The following is a 24,300-nucleotide window of genomic DNA, read 5'->3' as shown; positions in this document are numbered from 1 at the left end:
GTAAATATATAGATAATTTGGGGAAGAATTGACATTACCACATGGTCTTCCAATTTAGGACCACAATGTTTTGCCATTTATTTATGTCTTCTTTGATTTTTTAATCAGTATTTTATAATTTGAGCATATAGATCCTCTACATATTTGTTAGGCACTTACCTAAGCATTTCATTTTATTTGGAAAAATTATAAACAGCATTGTTTTCAATTGCAGTTTTCATATGTTGCTATGGTCTGAAAGTTTCTGTCCTCCCAAATCCATGTGTTGAAACTGAATCCTCAATGTGGTGGTATTAAGAGGTACGGGGGTCTTTGGAAGTGATGAGGTCACAAACGGGGTTAGTGCTCTTATAAGGGAGTTTGTCCCTTCTATGACATGAAAACATAGTAACAAGACACCAACTATGAAGCATCATCCTCAGCAGATATCAAATCTGCTGGCATCTTGATCTTGGGGTTCCCATCCTCCAGATGTGTAAGCAACAAATTTCCAGTGTTTATAAATACTCAATTTATGGCATTTTGTTACAGCAGCCTGAATAGACTAAGTCATGTGTTCACTGTTAGTGTACAGAAATGAGATTGGTTTTTATGTGTTGACCCTGCTGACTCATTAGTTCTAGGAGGCTTGTTTGTCTGTTTTCTTCTGTTCTGTTTTATTTTGATTTTAGATACTTGGGATTTTCAAGATAATCATGTCACTTGCAAAGCAATTCCATATAGGAAGGTGAACCTTGTCAACAGATGGTGGATGCTGGAGCAAATTATATATCCATTGGAAAAGAAAGAAAAAGAAATTTCACACCTTATACAAAAATTACCTCAAAATAATTTATAGACTTGACTCTAAAGTACAAAACTATAAAACCTCTAGAAAAAGAAACAGGAGATAATATTTAAAATCTAGGACTAAGTAAAGTGTTCTTAGAGATGATACCAAAAGCATGATACATGAAATAAAAAATTGTTAAACTAGACCTCATCTAAATTCTAAACTTTCATCTGTGAGAACCCATGTAAAGAGGATGAAAAACTAATCTAAAGACTGACAGGAAATATTTGCAAGCTATATACCTAACATAGGATTGGTACGTAGAATAATATAGAACAGTCACAACTCAATAATAAAAAATTCAATTAGAAAATTAACAGAAGACATAAATAGACATTTCATTAACAAAGACATCCATATGACAACACAGGAAATAATGTTCAATATCATTAGCCATAAAAGCAATACTAATTAACTCAATGTTACTATACACCTATCACAAAGGTTAAAATAAAAACAACAAAACCAAATGTTGATAAAGATATAAATAAATTGGATCACATATACATTACTACTGGGAATGTAAAAAATGGCATAGGTACTCTGAAAAATAGTATAGTACTTTCTTAAAAAAACTAAAATATGATTACCATATAACCTGGTAAATGTGCTTCAGAACCCTAATTCTAGAGAAATGAAAACCTCTGCTTACCTAAACACTGATAAACAAAGGTTCATAGTAACTTTATTTGTAATAGCTAAAAGTTTAATCTGTTCTAATGCCTTTTAACCAGTGAATGAAGAGTTAAAAAAATTGATACATATGTTTTGTGTGTTTGTGTGTGTGTGTGTGTGTGTGTATACACACACACACATCTATATCTATCTATATATATGTATATATATATATATGATACAAATGTGATACATGGTATGGACTAAAAAGGGTATAAACTATTGACTGATATATATAACTTGAAAAATTGCCAGGAAATTATGCCAAAATTTTTTCAAAAAGTCAACAACACACTGTATAATTATACAACACACTATATAATTCCATTTATATGACATCTTTGAAATGTCAAAAGGTTAGAAATAAAGAACTTATTAGTGGTTGTCAGGGGCTTGATACAGAGCGTGAGGGGTGGCAGAGTAAAAGAAAGGCAGATGTAGTTATAAAAACACAAAGGATCCTGGTGATATCTGAATTATTCAGTATTTTGTTGTAGTGGCTATATTGTGGTGGTTGATTTATAGGCAATAAAATTGTATTATACTTAATATGCAAACTCATACACAAATGAGTACAATTAAAGCTCGATAAATATGAAGATCAGGGTATTGTATCAATGTCAATAACCTTGTGATGACAGCATACAACAATTCTGCAATATGTTACTATGAGGAAAACAGGGCAAATTATACATGGAATCTCTCTGTATTATTTCTTACAGTCTTAGGTGAATCTACAATTACCCTCAATGAAAATGTCCATTTATAAATAGAAAACAAAATTAGGGTTACAAAAGTTCAAGTATTGATCATTTTGGAAAAGGTTGGAGTCACGGGAGCTAACATACTCAGTAGAAAACCCAATAAGGTTTGGGTTTTGAATATTGGAAAGTGTACAGATGAAAAATTTAGGTAAGCAGAGAACAGGCAGAAGGTTATTCTAGATGGGAAGGATAATGGCTGAGCAGGAAGTATGTTTGACTGAATTACTAATTCAACTTCAAGGCAGTGCTTACTCTTTAGGTAAGAAAGGTCCTGAGATTGTTACATCTTCAAATTCTTAACCAGAATGCTCACTAGAGAAAGATAACCAAAGAATTCCAGGAACCAAATTCTAATACCACATAAGTATCTCTGTGTACCTGAGGAATGCCCAAGTTACATTCACATCAAAGCAAAAAGAAAGAGGGCAGCATATGTGGAGGACAATGAAGTTTTGCTGTTAGAAGAAAATCTAAACCGGAAGAAAAAAATCAAAGAAACTAGTTTCCATCAGGTAACCAAGGATACTACTCCTTACCCGTGAAGCTAATACTAATACCATGCAACAAGCAAAGGGTAGAGCACTCATACGTATTGAGACAGTGACTCTCCATTTCTACCATAGTGTAAAATCATTATGGCATGTCTAAGAAATGTAGACATTTGTATAACTTCACTAAAAGACTTGTAATTCTGAAAACAGTTATGGTGAATTTAGAATTGAAAGTTCATAGTTTCATAATAGTAAAGAAATGTAAGACTAACCTAGAGGGCAACAGAAAATACAATCATGTCTAGAATCCTATTCCCATTGGCAGCATGACTTTTAAATAGGTAATGTGGTGCAAGGAGAGAAGGTAAAAGGTAATTAAATGAGGGAATTTGAATTTCCTACACTATTTAAAAACAAAGTTATAGTTAAGATAAAGTTAATTGGAAAAAGAGGATATATATATGGACAAGAGAGGCAGAAGTAAAAAGAGATAATTTTAAAATCTTCAATCAACAAACGCTCATTAAGAATTTTTAAACAACTGGGAATAGAGCCGTGGACAAGTCAGAGAGGGTCTCTGCTCTTACTAACTTTCCCCCTTTAGTGGGTGAAACAGATAATAAAGAAGACAAAAAAACAAGAACATAACAGACAGTAAAAGTGCTATGGTGAAATCCAAATAGAGAAATGTGTTAAAGAGTGATGGGGTCTACATTAGAATTACAGGTTAAGAAAACTTCTTAAAAGTTAAGTTGAAATCTGCATGACAAACAGGAGCGAGTATACAAAGGAATATTCTTTAAAAAACCAAAGAATAATGTTTAGGACTTCGTGCACTGGCTACACAAAGTATTTCCCCCTCCCTAGTCTCTTTTGAGAAGAAAAAGAGATTGCTTCAAAATAATATGTGGTTTATGAATTAATTCTTAAATTTTCCATCTCTTCCCTGTCTTATAATTGGTAAACCTATAAGAGGTATTTCCGGTTAAGCTAGTTATTGCATTCTAGAGTGGAATGGAATCTCAGTGTATATAGTTTATTTGCCACTCTTTTAAAATTGCCCTTTGACTATAACTTACCTTCATTCAAAAAAATACATTACAGCATAATAATTCTGCTTCTATAGCTGCCATGGTGTTGCTCAAAGTAATGTAATACTTTAACATTTTCATAATTATTCTTTGGTTTAACTTCATTGATTTTTTTTCTAATCATCTGTTTGTATTTACTCATTTTCAATTTATTATGTGAGAGCAATTAGGAAAATCCCACAGACCTTTAACTTCTGTACTTTCAATGGTAGTGGACAGTCTATATTCCATTATTCCATGACTTCATTGTGGGAGTATTTGTCTGGTCTCTCAATGTGAGGTATGGCTCCTCAGTTACATTTAAACTCTCAAGACATCAACTGAGAAAGCTGTGATCGATCTGAATGTCAAAGATACTCAGCATTAAGCCATATCCTTGAAACCATGGCTTTGTCTACAAGTACTTCATCAGACAATGACATCTTCAGATATTAAAACTGACTAGCAGGTTTTATCTCTAGTTTCAAAAAGATTCTAGCATCAAAAAGAAGTGATCAGGAATAGTAAAGAACAGTTCCAAGCATAATAAAAGAAAATGAATCATGAGATTGGTTCAGATGACTGATTCGTCTAAAAACAGTTTCAAAGAGGACTCTAAAATTTGGATACAAACTCTAAAAGAAAATCAAAATGGCATAAAATTTTAGAATTTGTACTTTAATGCTTATCTAAACCAACATCTTCATTTTACAAATTAAGAAACTAGAGCCTAGATTAATCAATTAATTTATTGATACTACCTAGTAAATTATCAGATTAAGGACAATAATACACATCAAATCCAGGTCAATATCTGAAAGGATTCTTAAACATTCCAAGAGAGAAAGATTTCCAACCAACAGGTCAATTGGCTTAAAATAAGGCCTATTTCAATGAAACAGTTGGGTAAAATAGTGGTAACACTAAGTTTGTAATTTTGAATTTGAAGTAAGTATTTGAGAAAAAGAATTATTGTGAACCTGATATAATTAGAGATCAGGATTAACTCTAATTCTAAAACTACACCCTGAGCTGGAAACATCAATAGAAAGGATCAAAGGGAAAAATGTGTGTTTCCTAACAGACCTAGTAATCACAGTTCAGTAGGGGAACAATGCAGTTGTGCTCATAGTTGAAAGAAGGGCTGAAGACCCTCTGTTAAAGATACAACAAAATGAAAATTGCAGTGAAGGGGTCATCAAAGACTCTGTTGAACTTCAAAAAGCTCAATGATTTTTAAAAATACCTATACTAGATATGCTGAGGAAGGTAGAACCAAAAGGTATAGACAGTTAAAGCTTTCAGAGATTATAACACACGCACATATGCACACACACACACACACACACACACACACACACACAACCAGGAACTCTTTGTGTAATGTTTTCAAAAGAGTCAAAGACTACAAAAATAGTCAATATCAATTCCACTCCTGAGAACATTCTAGCAAAGAAACTCATTCACTCGTGCATCAGAAGACAGCTTCGAGAATCTTCATAATGGCTTGCACTAGCAGAAAACTGAAAAAACCCCAAATGCCCAGAGACAATAGACAGGAGAATATACTGGTTACACAGTATACCATGGAACATTATACAAAAGTGAAAATGAACTGAAACTGCACACAGTAAACCTGATCTTAGAATAAAATTGTGAATATATATGAAGCAAGTCACAGATTGATTACACTGTGACATTATTTTTGTAAAATTCTAAAACAAAGATAAAAATATATTATTTAAAGATACTTTTAGTAATACAAAAAGAGAACATAATGATAAATACAATATTCTGGCAGTAATCTAAGTAAAAACAAGGATTGAATGGTAAAAATAACATAAGGAGATTCAATAGTACTCATAATTTTTTATTAAGTAAGATAATAATGAGTTCACAGGTGTTTATTTTATTTTTATGACTTAATACAAATATAAAATATGACATAATAAGTTTAAGTTTACTGCTTCCTTAGCTACTCATTTTTCTTTTGATTTTGCATACATATTTATAAAGAAAATAATAAAGAGCCAGAGTATCCTCTATTACTTCTTTTGAAAATCCCTTAATAAATCCTGAAGAAAATCTAATGAATTTTCAAGAGAGTAAAACAAAATGCTAATTGTTTGCTCAAACTCCACAAACTCAGAAAGCATACAAGAATCCGACTTGTTTTATGAAACAGTTAGAAAGCTGCATCCTCTTTCTAAACAACAAAATGACAGGAGCATACCTTATTGCTTCCAGTTCAGTCAAAGGAAAAAATCAGAAGCAACTTGTCTGCATCTGTTAACATTCTTAGAGAAAGAATCTTAAAAAAGTAACTTTCAAATATGAGGAGATAGAAATGGGATAAGAAATTTGAAATATCTTTTCAAGGCAGAGACACACAAATTGAAAGAAAAAAATCAAACAAATATTATATTACCTATACAATAAATTAGAGTTGCAAACAATAGCAAAAAGAAATAACCAAGATTTCTATATAGAATTAATCAATAGAAATAACTAAATAGAAATAACCAAGAATGTCTGAGATTCAAAGAATTTTGTCTCATTATACATTTGTAAAGTTATGAGAGGATGACCAGTTTCCAAAAATTAGAAAGCAAATATACTTAACACAAAAATATGCAAAGCATAATTCTTACACAAACAAATCATAATTTTCATAATTCAAACACTAATAGTTCTTGCTCCTCACTGTCAATTCTAAATATTATTTATAATACTTTTGGATAATATCTGTTTTTTAAATACTGTCACTAGATAAGTGTTTACTATGAATATTCTACAATGTCTTTAAAATGGGAGCAAGGAAACAAATATCATTGGGAGGAAATTTTTTAGTAGGAGAAGAAAAAACAAATTTAAATGAGATTGCATCAGCATTGCTCTGAATAGCCAATGCTTCTTCACCAAGAGTATGAGCAGTGTTGGGGAACTTCAGCATTTAAATGACTTGAGATTTCCAATTTATTTGAAATAATTATTCTGGGGGTTTGTAATGAATACTTTATGTGTTTCTTACACAAAAATTCCAAACCATTCCTATTTCTCCTATGAATAAGAAACATAAGGTAAGGTTTGGATCTAGGATATTCTAAAGGCTTCACCAATATTACCTCAAATCATAATGGTGATTAAAAACCTAATATCCATAATTGTGCCTTAAAATAATTTTGATGCTATAGCATGGCATGAATGTTAATCTTCTTTTTAACATGGGATTTTAATAGATTTTTATGTTAAAGGAACACATTGCTCTTAACTTGGTACTATCTAAAACGCTCATCCAAGGTTTTAGCCAACCTCTCTCACTGACAACATCACATTCCACATATTTCTCAGCAGGGAAGACTGGCTTCCAGTGGGGAAACTTTAGTATCAGCTTTTCCAAAGAGCCTGAAAGGAGAGTTAAACTGAATTATTCTTCCAGAACACAAGAACATCATTGCTGCCAAATGCTAAATCCCTTAACACCATGGGCTATTTCCTATGATTTGGTCTGTGGCATAGTATGAGATTCCTATAACATTTCTCTTAAAAATTTTTCTTCAAATAACAACAATAATAGTAACAGTAATTGCAAAAACAATAATTAGAATTGTTATAATTATAAAAGCTACATATATATATTTATTAAGCAGTTACAGTGTTCTGTCAGCATTCTAAATGCTTAAGTTTCATTAACTAATTCTTGATCTTCATGATGCACTCTAATAATGCCTATTTGGAGTTGAGAAAAGTGAGGCACAGAGAGGTTCATTTACTTACTGTATGTCATTAACCTGGAAAATGCTGAACTGAGATTCAAACACAGGCAGCCTAACTCCAGAGTCCACACTCATAATTAGTAGGTCACACAGCCTTTTTAAGTATTAGAACTTAGAGTCAAACCCAGATCTAGCTCACTCAAGAACATGACTTTCAAAAATGAGTTTTCTCATTGTTTGAACTAAATATTTTCTTTAGTATAGCAAAAGCTCTCAGATGAGCAAAATACACTAACCATATACTTTAACAAATATACTTCAGTCAAAATATATGTATAAATCTAAATAATTGTTTAGAGATGCAAATAATGATAATAATCCATCAGATATACATATAAACACATGCTCATTCCTGTGCTTGGGAACAGCTGCATAATCCATTGGAAAGCTTATCCCACCAGGAATCCAAAGCTCAAGTGCTGCTGCCCTTTCTCTACATGCACAGTAAAATGAATCCACATACTTTCATTACCAGGATAGCCTGAAGCACACAATTCCATGGGACAAATACATTAAATTCTGATTACTGTATGTCCTATGGAATTGTACCTAAACCCTGAATAATTTCCATTAAGTTGATGGCTCTATCAAAGAAAGTTCATTTATTCTATATTTCCACCTAAAAGCAAGCTTTGTCACTCCTTCCTGATCACAATAATTATCCAAAGAATAGTGTTGAAAAAGAGCCAAAGAACCAGAAAGTTTTATTTAGTCAGAGTTGAGGGTTTTATCATATGTCTCTTTCCCTGAAATCTCACATGACTACAGAACCTGACTCAAACCAGTTCACTGGGCCTAGGATCATATACTTAGTAGTATGATACACAAGACATGATAGTGGCTGAAGCACTATTATTAAAGAGAGATTAAAACAGCTGTACATTATGCTGAAGCACTCGCTCTTCCCTTCACAAACAGACGGTCCTGGATTACAAGCAGCACTTGACCATTTAGATCACGACAACAACCAGATTTCACCAGCTGGGCCATGTTCTCCTAGGCAGTGCCTGTTGACCTCCTCAGTCGCAGCTGCTCAAATGAAATTCTCATTAGACAACTTATTTTCAGAAGCCAAAGGACTCTCTGATTAAATATATGTATTTAGATATAGAAGTCCTTTTTAAAGTATTCATTTTCTGACAACTGTCGCTTATGTTAGAGCCCAGTTACATTGGCAACAGGATGGGTGATACAAGGATAACTAAAATTCATCATTTAATCACAGCTGAAGGATTTTTATCTTGGAAGCATTTTAACCTGAATCCATTAATCAAGAAGGCTCTCTACACTCTACCCACCAATATCAACAGTGTTTTAAAAGGCATGTTCTGATATTCATTCAATTCACCTACACATCTGTCTACCTACCTACCTATGTATCTATTTATGACACTAACTCAAAATTAAATTTACAAAAGGCAGAAATCTTGCCTATCTTCCCAAAAAGCTCATTTTAGAGGGGCACTTCTGACAGAGCACCTTTGTTCATCAGTATTTCGGCAATCTCATCAAATAATGCTCAGAGGAGGGCATTTCTTGAAAAAATGACAAACACTGACAATAATTTCATTAATCAAAGCCCCTGTCTAGAGAGTTACTATTTTGTCATGTAAATATTGTTTTAAAATAAACCAGAATAAACTTCATAGATAGATTTCTACATATGAGGGTAATGAAGGGGAAGGTGTTTAATCTGATAAAGTCAAAACAGTCTCCAGGACAAAATGATTCAGGAAAGGACATCGTTTATTACAACAATCACACAAGCTTGTTAATCAGTTAACCGCAATATATGACCCTCAATCCATGAAGCAAAAGTGAGTGAGGAGTGGGACAGCATTTGAAAGCTCTTAAATGTCCCATGACATGATATATCCCAAATGAGAAGAATCTAGAACTTTAAAGCGTCAAAGCCAAGCAAATATTGGTGGAGCTGTTCTACCTCCTTAGACCAAGGATATAATTATTTTAGAATCAGAGATCTATCCTAAACTTTTTAATGACCTTTTCTATAATTACTTGTTCTCCCATTATACTATTCTGTTCTATTGCTATAAACAGATAACTAAAATTAGGATTCAAACTCAGAATATCAAATGCTAGAAACAAAAAATAGAAATTCTTATTGCTCTCATTTTCCAAAACATATTCTTCACTTCTTTATTTTTTATTGTTTTACCACTACCCTATTTGCCCAGAGTCTATCTTTGAACCATTCCTCTCAGTCACCACAATTAAACATCAAGTCTTAACATTCTATCTCCTAATATCTTTTCCATATTCAGCCCCCTTCATTTCTCATTTCTGTTGCATTAGTTCAGGCCCTCATTATCTCTAGCCTGAAACAATTTTCTTAATGTTTCCCCCTGTTCCTGTCCATCCTACACAGTCCTACCAGATTCACTTTCCTGAAGGGGAAGCTCTAACCCATCACCTTATTGTGCTAAAAAAATAGTCAATGGTTCCTCCATCACCTTTATTATAAAGTTCAAACTCAGCTAAAAATTAAAGGACCACCATGATCTGAATACAACATAGTCCTTCAGTCTTATATCCCATATGAAAATTCATCTTTAGTTAGAACCTAAGTTTTTGACTGTTTTAAAGCTCTCTGCCTGTCCTTCTGCCTGAGAAGTCTCTTCCTTCTATGTCTGTTTACATAAATCCTTTCACTCTCCAAGACTAGTTAGGACCCATTTTCAGACAGAACCTTTCTATTGCTTCCTGGACAGAAGCAATATGTCAATTTTATAAATTCTCATAATATTTCATCTACATAGCTCTTATGGAATTCATCATATATTAGATATTTCATTTGCATTTGATATACATTTTATATTGTTTACTAGAATAAGAATTTCTAAAGACTATTGTTTTATTTGTTATGGATACTCCAGATCATCTAAAATAGGGTTTTTTTTTTAAGCCTGAGGTTCACAACCCCAAGAGAAATGAAGAGAATTCAGGAAGTCTCATAAGTAAAAAAAAAATTATTTTTCATTATTCTCTAATTTAAAATTTGCATTTCCTTAAGTTATATATGCAGGCAACAAACCAGAGCATTGCAACTGTGACATGGCCACAAATAGATTAAAATAAACATTTTATATCATATTGTATTTGTTGAAGTGAATATAAAATACAAAATATTTCTTGTGCTTGTCACTACTTCAAAATTATGACAGATAGGCCACCAATTAGATCTTATTTTTAACATATTAGTAAAGTAGTACATTAGCATATCATAATTTTTAAAATATTTAGTATTTTAACATAATTCATTTTCTCTGTATCTCTATTACTTTATACAACAAAAATAATTCTAAGAAAGGAACTATAAGCTTCACTGGAATATCAAAGGGATTTACAGAAAATGAAAAAGGTAAGAATTTAAGAATCCTTCAGTTTTGATACAGTGCCTTGCACAGAAGAGAAAAAGGTATAGAAAAATTTGCAATATTATATAGCTATTCATTAGGGTCATAAAAAGAGATTGTATAAAAAGAACATGGTATAAGAATATTGTTCAGTTGGGCGAGGTGGCCATGCCTGTAATCCTAGTGGCTAAAGAGGCTGAGGCAGGAAAATTGCAAGTTCAAAGCTAGCCTCAGCAATTTAATGAGGTCCCGAACAACTTGGCAAAACTCTGTCTCAAAATAAAATATATAAAAAAGGGCTAGGGATATGGTTCAGTGATTAAGCATCCCTGGTTCAATCTCAGGTACAAAAAAAAAATATTGCTCATAAAAATTCATAGTCTTAGCCCTATTAAAATGACAACTGAGATTGCTGCATAACTCGAAACAGAGATCTCTGTAGAGATCTTTTATTTTATTTATTATCTCCCAATGAAGACTGTCATACGGACGCCTACAACTGTTAGATAGTTGGTCTTGTTATTAACCATAATCAGGTCGCTTGCAACTTGTCATTGCTTTGCTTTCTATCCCCAGGGAGTTAGAATAAACCCATCCCTCCTCCATGTGACTGTAATCTTAAAGATACTATCATGTCATCCTTGGTATTCTTTTCTCTGGTATTAATATTACTAGTTCCTTCAACCATTCCTCTTATTATGTAATTTTATGTCTTTGATTATGTCAATTGTTCTCTGAGACTATTACAAAGTTTTTGAATCTTAGTGAGGTAATTCTGAACTCAACACGATACTTCGGATACATTCTATAGAGCAGGGACACCATCTCTTGAATACCACATGCCATACTTCTAATATTGCTAATTCTAACTAGCATTGGCAACATTTTGGCAGTGTTTACCCTGCTGATCCCATTGTGCTTTCTGACACCTAAAACTCATAAGGTTGTTATTTTCACTCATATGGCTGCTATTTGAATTTCCTGCAGTAATTACTTGCACAGCTGGGGGTTCTGCTCACACTCTGGACTTGATAATAAAATCTATTAAATTGTATCTTTATAGATTGTTTTTAAGTTGTATTACCAGTTTTACGAAACTTTTTGAATTTTGTGTCTTGCATACATTATATTCACTGTTCCTCTAGAATTTGTGGGATTACTAAATCTGATGATCATGCTTTCTAGTATATATTATGTATGATAATATACACTAAAAACGCCTGAATTTCTAAAGTCTAAAACATATTACTGCAAAAAATAAGAAATCTGTAAAGTATGTACAAAAACAATTTTTGCTAGTGGTAATAAAGTGATAAAGAACTCTTAAACAGTCTTGTCTTAAAGTTCTCTTAGACAAAATCAACTATAACTGATGGTAAGAAGAGGAAGAAGAGAAAATGAACCACTACTGGCAAGAAAATTTATTTTAAAATTCCCAAGTATTAAAAGAAAAAATCATCACACACCAAAATATTTTTTACATTAAAAATCTCTCTGGGGCATTCTGAAAACTACCTACTTATATAACTACTTTTCTAGTTATATATATAACTAATTACATATCAAATTTTGGTGAATCACAATTAAAACTAATTTAACAATCTCACTTATTCAGAGATTTTTTTGATCAGGCATATTGAATGATTCAGAACACAGTCAAGAATTAGAAAAACAAAGTCTCTGAAAAGGCAGAAGAGTCAGCATGAAGTTCATACACTAAAGATCATGTATATTATCCAGAATCTTTCAGCAACTCATCTGGAACACATTTGTTCATATTTTAAATATAGTTCCAAATGCCCTGATTATCTAACTTCAAAATCTACAGATGAATGAAAGGAACAAATCAGAAATTATTCACAACTATGCAAGAAGTAACCTGCAACCTGATATTGAAGAAGAAACCAGCACATGCATACACACACAAGATATAGATAGATAGATAGATAGATAGATAGATAGATAGATAGATAGATGTACATTCAATATATGTATGTATGTCTGAAGGAAACACAAGAATTCTACAGTTTCAAAATTGCAGAGAAATAAGTATAAAGTCAAACAGTTATAATCATCTCAAAGATCCCAAGGGTTAACTATTACATTAAAGCATAGTAAAACAATTGGCATAACACAACAATCATCAATATCTTCAATTCATATAGTTTACAGTTCACAAGAAACTTTTATATTTATTATTGAAGTTAATTCTCATAATGTCTGAGTTGCCAAATGGGGTATTAGTACTATACCAAATTTTAAATTTTGTGGCTCAAAGAGACTTAACATACTCAAGGATACATAATTGTTAGATGAGTATTACTGTTTCTATTCTGCATCATGACTCTCAGTAATCAAATAATATTTACATTTGTGCCAAATAATCTGGTTAATAAAAACAAGGAAACGGAATACATTTTAGAAAGACTTTAACAAAAATGAATTTGAAACCTAGACTTTTGAGCCATTAAAGGAGTAAAATTAAGTTGTTCTAAGAAAAATTCTCTTATATCAAATCCCAAAGTTCCTATAATGTCACAGAGGTCTGGATTCAACTTCAAAGCTAGTAATAAATCCAGGGCCATGAATTACCCTACGTCTTAAGGCATAAAATCTTTGCATAAAATGAAAAAGCATTCATAGTATAGCAATAACTTAGACTTTACTTGTTTTGTTTAGAAATATTGTTGGAAATATTCTTTCACATGTTTTCTAGGACCTGGGTGAACCTGAGACTCTTGTGCAGAGTGGAGAAGGTAAATGAGCAATGTGGTAGCAGATGTCACATGTCAAAGCAATCACCTTTGAACTTTCAGTTTTAACAATATTAGAAGCCTTCAACTCTCCAATTTTGGAAGTAAAAATAACATTTATAAATTTACAATATAATCTACGATTAAAGAGAACTAAATTAGAAAAAAAAATTTGCTTTTGAAACTGTTGATATTTTCATAAACACTATCTGCCAAAAGGAAACAAGAGAGGAAAAAAATTGAAAAGTTGAGAAATTTCACTCACTCCCTTTTTCCACAGTGATGCTTATCGTCAGTTTAGAATCTTGAGTTTTTTTATTATAAGAACCAAACAAAATGTACAAAGTTTTAGAAAAACAGAGGTATCTGCTTGGTACTCCTAATGGTTTACAATCTGCCATCACCATGGTAACTTCTGAATAACTTTTTCCTAGCTAATGCCAATTATGCACTTCTCTGGCCTTTGGAATTGCACTCGTTTTTTTAAGGCCTAGAATCTTTAAAAAAAAAGCCCAACAGTTAAGTCTACACATACCCTCTTGTTCAGTCCGAGTCATTTCCTCAAGCTTCTTCTGTTTCAGTGTGTCCACCACATCGGCAAGGCTCCCTTTGCGGCGTTCTGGGGTTCCAAAAGTAACACTGGTCATTATCTCGCGGTCCCGACTCCCTTCGTCAGGCTTATGTGGTGAGGTAGAGGTATTTCGGAAGGAATATAGGGAACATATTTTATTATTCTCTGACTCCTAGAAAAATGAAATAAAATAAAGCCATTAGAACATGGGTTTCTTTACATAATATTGGAGAAAAATCCTAAACTCATAAAGATAGTACATGCTGGGTGGGACAAATAAAATATATAAACTAAAATAAAGAAAATATAACAGCTAACTTAGTAGGAGAAATAAAATATACAATTCTGATTAAACAATTCTAAACTTTAATGAAGAAATTGCAGATTCAAAATACTTAATTTTTGAAATGATAAAGCAGCCTAAGTGGTTCAAAATGGATAAATCAACTTCTTACTCATTTACACTCTTCATTTTAAACAAGTTAGATTCAGTGAATAAGTATTAGGATTGCTAAAGTTTTTTCTTTCATTTGAGTGCTTTTATTAGCAATGCTTTTCCCACAGCCTAAAAAAAATGTATATGTAGATCACAAAATGTTTTCCTTTAATTTAAAACCAGTAGAAAAGTTAGCTCCAGAATCCAATGTTCATTATATAAAATATAGAAAACATATAAATTAGTGCCAGAAAGTTAGTCAACGTGAATATTTTTGTTTTCTGGAGTTTGAAGGGAAACATTAATTTAAAGTTATGCACTGTCCAAAGTTATGGAAACCTCTTTCTATTCCTTACTCTTACACTGATACTTCAGCACATAAAATCTTTTTCCTATGACATTTATAAACTTCTTTTTTAATAAGAAGGTAATTTATTATAGAAAGATTTGCACAGGAATGACTTCACAGCACAGACAAGTTAGCTAACTGGTAAGAGCATTAGATCTGAGGAGGAAAAGCAAACCTTAGACTGAAAATAAGAAACACCTAATTTCTAGAAATAAATGCTTTTATATCTCTCTAACTGAGAACTGAGTGCTGGAAGCAACTATTACTTGGCCATAGCCCTTCAGTAGTTTTACATTCACCTTATCTGTTTGCACAGAGGTATCCTCTCCTATTAAAAAATAAAACAAAATCAAAATTCTGTTGTGAAATAAAGCATCTAGTCTTCAAAAGCTTCCAAATTCTAATCATTCCTCCCTCTCCTTCATGAAAAAGTCCATCAAGCTTCAAAAACAAGAAGAAAGAGCATGAGGCAAATGTTAGAATTGACAACAAGTGGGAAAGGGGGAGAGAAGGAACATGGAATCTAGAGAAGTAAGCTTCCATAGATAGATAGATAGATAGATAGATAGATAGATAGATAGATATAGAGAGAGTGATATAAATGTTAGGTATTTATGTATTATTGTCATTATGGAATGAAATTCTTTTCAAGGTTATTGGGAGTACATGAATGAGAGAACATTTGCAAAGCCCCCGGGCACAGTGCTGAGTTGGTGTTTAATAAATGGTAGGTACTATTATTTTGAAAGAAGGAACAGATCTAAAAATGGGCCTAAGAAATTTTTCTTTACTCTGGACATGAAGAATTGTGTGAATTTAAAAATGTTGATGTGAGCCTCAAACTAAATAAAATATTGTGAACCCTGTGAATATCCTAAAAACCACTGAATTATACACATTAAATTGTGTTGTATGTGTATTAATCACAATAAAAAGCTATTAAAAATATTGTAAGCCAAAATCTTCATCTCTTCATTTTTACTGCTAGCATAACACCTAGAACAGAGCAACTCAGAGAACAGAGAACAATACATTTGTGCTGAAATAAGCAGGATACATTAAATGGGGCAGGGCAAGAAAGAGAGGTCCTCTTTACCTTATTCCTAGATCTATTTCTTCCCTCAAGGAAGATGTTTTACATCATGTCATGTTTACAATAATTCTGTGGAGTAAGGCAAAGGGGTCCCTCCCTTTAGATGCCAGTCATGGCTAGTACATGGCTTCTCTACTTTGATAAATGAACACTTTGTCAATGCCATTTTGACCTGAATAAAGTCCGTATCACATAAATGACTGAGAATTTTATGTGTCCATAATTAGTATTTGATCAATTATGCTTTAATTACTTTCTTTTCAAATGCAAATTATTTATACATCATAACTCAAAAAAAATTTTTAATTGACTCAAGTTAAGGGAATAAAGACCAAGTCAAAACAGTAGAATGTGGAAGTGGTTACGTACAAATGACTGACCATTGACCATAATGAAGATTTTCCCATAGTTCCCAAACACAAGTTGAGAGTCAATAGGAGAGGCTCTCCAGCTGAGGTAACAACTTTAGGTGATCCTAGGGTATTCAGCTCCATATATTATCATTTTTTTTCTATCACTATTAATTTCAATCTTACATACTCATTTGTCACTTATTTCTTGGACTATGTTCCTTGTTCTTTTACTCATGAAAATGTGGTCATTGCCATCCTGCACTACAGACAGTAACCACAGGTTCCTCATTGCAAACGATGACCCACATTGTTTTCAGCCCCATAATCTGTGCAAAATGGCTCAGCAATGGAGTACAGAGAGAAAGAGGCTGAAAAGTCATGATTTCCCTAAGTCACAAGAACTATTTGCAATGTGCTACCAAAGCACAAACATAGGCAGTAAATAAAACCATGAATGGTTTAGGTTATATAAGTCATCTTATACTATCCTCAGGAACAATGGAACGGGGAAAACTTAATATTGGTCTTTCATGAATAGAGACCTTATGAGCAATTTATATGAGTAAAAATAGCACATAAATCAATATACTTATAATAAATTAATGTCTGATATGAGGTTAATAATCCCAAATTTTAAAAAATGAACTTATTAAATGATTTCTAGGGGGGTTTCCCTATTTAGGGGGTTATATAATTTTAAAATAAATTTTCTTAAGAAAAAAGTCCAGCTTAGTTTACAATTTTCTAAAAACAAAACAGGTCCTATGACACCACCCATTGAGGCAAATGTCCAATGATAATAACTATCAAGTTTTGATCACTGCAGCACAGCTGTGAAAATTTTTGAGACACTTCCCTGAAGTAGTGGTTCTCAGATTTCAATATGTAGAACTACCTGGCAGGTGTGATAAAATGCAGATTCCCTCACCCCCTCCTAACCGCTAACTGCCCCAGTGATGGAGACCAGGAAGATGAATATTGATGCACAATCCTAGTGGTTCTGATCCACAGGTCCTGACCTCACTTTAGGGAACACTGCTTCCTAAGAAGACAATAAAATAAATGTGTTTGCCTTATGTTATAATGTGGATATCATCTAGGGAATTTTTCAAGAAACCTAGCTAGTTGTGATTTCAAAAAATCACATACAAGAGATTACTTCTCTTTCCATCTTTTTGAAAACAACCACTACATTGCATGACTGAACACATGAACAATACAAAAAGCAGAGTGCAAGGTGAATGGAGTTAATAAGCAAAGGAAACTTACTATAAATTTGTTTTCTTTTCAGACCCTAACCTAAATGCCCTCACCAAACCAGTAAAAATATTTTCAAAAATAATATTGAAAAGAATCCCAGTCCCAATATAAGGACTAAGACAATGTTGATTCAGATAATTGAAAGGGCACTTCATTGGAAATCGAACATGGTATATAAACTATATGCAGATGATTGAAAAGACACAGTAGTACAAAAAAAGTCCATTAGTTTTAGAAAAGAAAAAGCAATTTTCACAAATCAAGAAGTTTAATTATACAAGGTAGACACCAGAAAACAACAAATTTAAAATATTGTTCTGAATTTTCAGAATTGTTATTCAAAACTGATTGCTCAGCAGTGGCACTGAAAGAACTTTAAACCTAAATAGCCTTCCAGTGGTACTGAGAAGATATTGAAATTACTCGAATTCTTGAGCTTTTGTGTGTCTTTCCTTTTCCCAGGAATGTCCTACATCCTCTTTGATTAGAAACCCAGCCCACTTTACAAAGTTCAAATCAAACTGCATTTCACCCTTAAAGCCCTTCCTGACTAAATGGGCCTTGCTATTCTGGTACTCTCCAAACTACATATCAAAGCACTTAATCATTAACATGCATTTGGCATTTAATTATATACTAGAACAAATTATTACTATTATACATGTTATCATTATATTTGCCACTAAATTTTTGTTCTTGGAGATTTGGTTTCATGTCTTATACTTCTTTTATATACCTCCAAAACATAAGAGAAACAGTGTGTTGAGGGCTGATAAACCTTAAGCAACTACTCAACAGATATGTCAAAAATAATTTAAAAAATTAAAGCCATGGGGAAAGATTTTCTTTAACAGTGACAGGATTATTTAAGCAAAATATTTAGAACTGAGATATTTAAATATAAGTTATAGATGATATAGCTACACAATGGAATACTACATGGTCATTAAAAACAATGCTGTATCCTTAGCAATCAAGGAAATGCAAAACAAAGCTACACTGAGATTTCATCTCACTCCAATAAGAATGGCAATAATCAAGAATACAAATAATAATAAATGCTGGCAAGGATATGGGGAAAAAGGAAGACTTACACAGTGTTGGTAGGACTGTAAATTACTAAAACTATTATGGAAATCAGAAAAAAGTTTCCTCAAGAAACTTAAAACCATGGTATGACCCAACTATAGCACTTCTCAGTATTTATTCAAAAGAACTAAAGTTAGCTTACTATAATGATACATGCATATCCATGTTTATATCAGTGCAGTTCCCAATAGTCAAGTTTTGAAACCAGCCTAGCTGTCCATCATCACATTAATGGAGAAAGAAAATGTGCTATATACTCAGTGGAGTTTTACAAAGCCACAAAGAAGAACTAAATTATGTCATTTTCAGGAAAATGTATGAAACTGGAGAACATCATCTTAAGTGAAATAAGCCAAGCTCAGAAAGTGAAGGGTCATATGTTTCCTCTCATATGTGAAAGTCAGGGAGAAAAAACAGGAGGGGGTGGATTTCATGAAAACAGAAGAGAGATCAGTACACTAGAGGCTAGAAATGGGGGGAGGAAGGAGGAAAGGAAAAGAGGAGGCACTAGGCAATAAAATTGACCAAATTATGTAAGTGTATATACAAATATATCACAACAAATCCCACTATTTTGTAAAATTATGAACACCAATAAAAATGTTGTATATGTTGAATACAGTGATGTTTATCATGATGAATAATTAAAGGCAATCTCCATATCCTATTATAGAGATTATCTGAGGGTATTATGTTTTATCCACATAATGGAACACTTTGAAATTACTAAAAGTAACATATTTGCAGAAAATTTAATGACAGAGCAATATTCACAATTTGTTATGAATGAAAAATTATGTTAGTGAAAAAGTTTCTCTCTCTCTATATATATGTATATTTTCCCTTAAATGGGTATATATATGTGTGTATATATATATATATATAGATAGATAGATATATAGATATATAGATATATATATAGAGAGAGAGAGATTAAGGGAAAAACTAGGAAAACATATGTAGAGAAGAAAAGAAACCAACAAAATGTTAATGGTCATCTGAATGTTGGGATAATAATTTTGTCTTTCCTTTTGAAGTTCTCCATTGTGAATATCATATCATAAATAATTATTTTAATCAGAAAATATATATAATTTTCAGAATCAAATATGGATACAAAAATGTAGAAATAATTTATTCACAAAGAAAGATGTATTAAATGGAAAAAGGTATATCTGTAATATTTAGAGTATTACATCAATTATTCTGTGTGTGTGCATAAGGATAAATTCTAATAGCCCCCCACACATATACCCAAATTGGAAAAATATGTACCAAAATATTTATTGTGGTTTCTAAATGGTGGTATGATAGTTGGTAATTTTAATTTCCTTTTTTTGCTTATGTGTGTTTTCTAATTTTTCCTCATTACATATTCCTTATGTAATAAGGAAGAATAAAAAGTCACTTTATAAACAGATACTTGAGAGAAACAGAAAAAGAGAGTAATTTAAGAGAATGAAGTTTGACCGTTTTGAGAATGTCTAAAGAGTTCATATACAACAGTCCTCCTGTACCAAATCCAGAAAAAACAAGGTTTTTTCCTTCAATTTTCACAGTTGAAGGATCTAGTTATTTTTCAATAAATCTCTTAATAAGAGAATCCTTATTATTTCCTAAATTGTAGATCCTTATTGCTATGATATTAATATATGTGTCCCCTCCAATTCATATGTTGGACCTAAGACCAAATGTGACAGTATTAAGAGGTGAGGCCTTTGGATAATGTTTAAGTCATGAAGATAGAGCCTTCATGAATGGGAATGGTGACCTTATAAGAAGGCCAGAGACAACTAGTTAGGCCCTTTTGTCCTTCTACCCTTTCCACATGTAAAATCACAACTTGTTGGCCCCCTGGAGAATGCAGCAATAAGTACCAACCTAGAAGTAGAGACCAGGTCCTCATCACACTTCAAACCTGCCAGTACCTTGATCTTAGACATCCCAATATGTTAGTTAATCAGTTCTCCATTGCTGTAACAAATACCTGAGATAAATCAATGTGTAAGGAAGAAGGGTTTATTTTGGCCTACAGTTTTAGAGATTTCAGTCTGTGACCTATTAGCTCTGCTGGTTTGAACCCATGGAAACGTATCATGGCAAGAGAGCATTGGGGAGGAAGCCCATTACCTCATGGCCACTGTGTGTGTGTGTGTGGCGGCAGGGGGAAGGAGAAGAAGAGGAAGAAGAGGAAGAGAAGGATGTATGATACCAGAATCCAATAATTCTTTTTTAAGGGCATGTCCCCCAATAACAAAACCTCCACTGGCCTCCACCTTCCAAAAGTTCCACCAACTCCCATGAGCTGGGGGATACATGGGTCTTTGGGGCCACTTAAACAAACCTTAGCACCAACCTTCTGAATGAAGTAGGTTTCTATTGATTAAAATTTACAGTCCATGGTATTTTGTTATGGTAGTATGAACAGACTAAGAAATTTATAATCATAACACCTTGTTTCTTATTTCATTCAAAAATGCACAAAATCAATCTATTTCCTCTTCCATATTACAGTTTTTCAAATATCTTGAGGAAAAGATCAAATTAATAAGTCTTTCTAGGTGAAACTACTCCACTTTCTATACCTATTTCTCATCTGACATGCTTTCCAGACCTTTTGTTACTCTACTCTGACACACTCCTATCTCTGGTTATCACTCTAAAAATATGTCACAAACAATTATAAACAAGTTCTACATCTTCATTTTCAGCAGGAATTAAAATAATATTCAGCAAGTCTAAGTCTACCCATGTCACACAGGTAGAACTGGAAGAGCTAAAATCTAAATGCAAGTTTTCTGACACCAAATCTAATTTTATATTCCATGGGTCCTATAAAAAATATCAGTAAAATCTGAACAGTAAAAGATGTCATAATTCCCAACACACCTACCTTCTAAATCTTCTTGTTCTCTTATATTTCTAGAAAGGAGTTTTATCTACTTTCAGACAGTACTTTGCTATTAATTCTAATCCAAAAATTACCAAGAAGTACCTATTATTGTATAACAAATAAATCCAAAACAAAGGACTTAAAACATCATAAATTATTATCCTTAAATATTTCTGAGGGTAAGAAATTTGGGAGCATCAGAATTTGCTAGTTTTGTCTCATGCTTCTTCATAAGGTCGCAGTCAAGTCTGTGATAGAGGTTGGGTCATTTCAAAGGCTGCTTTACTCAGATGTGATGCCTGGGCTGGGAATACCTCAAGAGTTCTGAGCTGGAATAACTAGTTTTGTGGATATATTCCTCTATTTGTATGTGATCTCTCTCCATGGCCTCTTCTCTCCAGTATGTTAGTTTAAGAGTAGCTAGACTACTGTACATGATGGATCAGGGCTCCAAAGGGCTCCAAAGGTACATGTCCCAAGGAGAATCAAAGGGAAAGTAGCATCTCTGTTGTAAACTAGCCCAGGAAATAATATTGTGTGTCATCACATTCTATTCAATAGTGATTTACCAAGGCTTGCCCATAGTCAGGTGGATAGGAGTTGCCTTTTTATTCTCAAATAGCCACTGTGAGAAATTAATCACGTAAATCAATTAGTAAAGCATCTAGCACTAAATATTCAGTAATTGATAGCAATTCTTATTACTATTAAATTCAAATGTATCTTGTCCAGTTAACCTTTATTTCAATTTTCAATTCTGTAAATAATGTCATAATAAGCATTGGCACTATTCTAGGTTTTTATTCAAATTCATAATTGAAGTAAAAACTACATTATTCTCTTCATTATCAATATTTATTCCAAAGTAATTTCATTAAGATCTGGCTCCTCACAGAGCTCCAGAAAACTTAGCATTTGTAATTAGCTTTTCCTAGGAATGCTATCAAGTCCCATTTATCCTATCTCCATATGGATAATCTCCAGTCTGTCCAAGAGCAGCTACAGTATACTAGGCTCTGATTCATCTGACTTGTCAACCACACCTAGACCAGGAATGTAGATGGACAGCCATACTGCAAGAAGAAGAGAGCTTTGGGGTTGGGGTTTTAAAAGTTAAGCTAAGATGCCAGGAATTGGGATTTGGAAAGCATGGGTCAGAAATAGAATTTTGCCTGTTGTAATGGGTGTTGAAATCCATGTACAGGTAGAAGTCCTTGAAGTTGAGAGAAATGACTGGGAAATGGTCGAAGGAGCTGCATGAATCAATTACTCTACTGGCTGCCCAATTTAATTGTAGCAACAGGATATTAGCCTCTCTCACCCATTAGCAAGACTGATTTAAATATATCCATTCTTATTGCATTGTATGGTGTTTTGATTTCCATTTTAATTGTAGACTTTCCAATTATATCCTCACTCTAGTCCACTTTCCCTAAAGGTTGGTTTATTAAGATACTCTTAGATTTGTCCTTGACTTCTGACCCAGTCTACAGCAAACTTCTATTACATTAGACCCCTACCCAAAACCATTCAAGGTAAGCCCAAATCCTTAAATGGGTTTGCTCTAACACTCTCCTGCTGAGACATGCCATGATTCCATACTCTCACTAAAATGAGCAATAAGCCAAAGTTTCTTAAAGAATGTTCTTGGTATTCTTTGGGTAGAGGAAATAAATTAAGGGGATGCAATGACTACAAAGAAGTTAAAAACAATAATAAAATCAACTAAAAGTTGTTTTTGTTTTGGCCACTCAACCATATCAATGATCAATCTTCTCTGCCAAGGCAGATGATGTTTCAATAGAGTGTTCAAGTTATATTACATAATTTACATATATTTAATATATTATATTGTTATATTACATACTGTGCACTATATTTTGTGATCCTCTACTTTAAACAACTTTTTTTAATGAAACAAAAATTACCTGCCAACTATACTATAAAAGAGGTCTTACAATACAGTGTTATTGACTGACTGAGAAGATTTACCTAATCTAGATTCCAGGAACTTTTTGCTAGCAAAGGAAATCTAACCTTTTTTAATACATTGAAGACTAAGTTGCTAATTTACAGGTTCTCTCTGAGAGGAAAAAGTATGTTTTTTATTTAAAGTGATATATTTTAAAGAAAAGTATTGGGTAAAAGAAACTTACATAAATGAAAATGCTGAATTTGATTCTAATTGCCAACAGATGATTCATGACAAAAGTATCACTTGTTCTAATGGTAAAACAAAAATGTATGCCTTTTTTTTAAAACTGATATTTGCTTGAATATATTAGATTTGCTTATCATCTTCAATGTTGGCATAAAATTATGTCACTTGTCACTATTACTGTATGGTTTAATAGCAGTAAAATTATTTGTGAATGTATCAGAAAATAGATCTGCTACCAATATCTCCAAAAGTGTCATGATTCCTAAAGTATAAAAAAAAGCTGCTGTTTAAAAAACATGATCTTAATTCACAGAAAAAAATCACAAACCCAAAAGTTTTCTTATTGACCTCATTATT

At 32.7% G+C, this 24,300-nt stretch overlaps 1 protein-coding gene across 20 annotated transcripts in view; it reads right to left on the bottom strand.

Annotated features, from left to right (window-relative positions):
• Sox6 (SRY-box transcription factor 6) overlaps positions 1 to 24,300 on the bottom strand; it is a 556,749-nt gene that overhangs the window by 300,009 nt on the left and 232,440 nt on the right. For all 20 annotated transcript variants that reach the window (XM_047516550.1, XM_047516548.1, XM_047516547.1 and 17 more), the window contains one exon: positions 14,274 to 14,481. In XM_047516550.1, the coding sequence (XP_047372506.1) occupies positions 14,274 to 14,481 (208 nt within the window). The remainder of the gene's footprint in view (positions 1 to 14,273; positions 14,482 to 24,300) is intronic.

The sequence above is a fragment of the Sciurus carolinensis genome, chromosome 11 (assembly GCF_902686445.1).
Source record: "Sciurus carolinensis chromosome 11, mSciCar1.2, whole genome shotgun sequence".
Classification (NCBI taxonomy): domain Eukaryota; kingdom Metazoa; phylum Chordata; class Mammalia; order Rodentia; family Sciuridae; genus Sciurus; species Sciurus carolinensis.
This window is presented reverse-complemented; position numbering and strand designations above follow the sequence as displayed.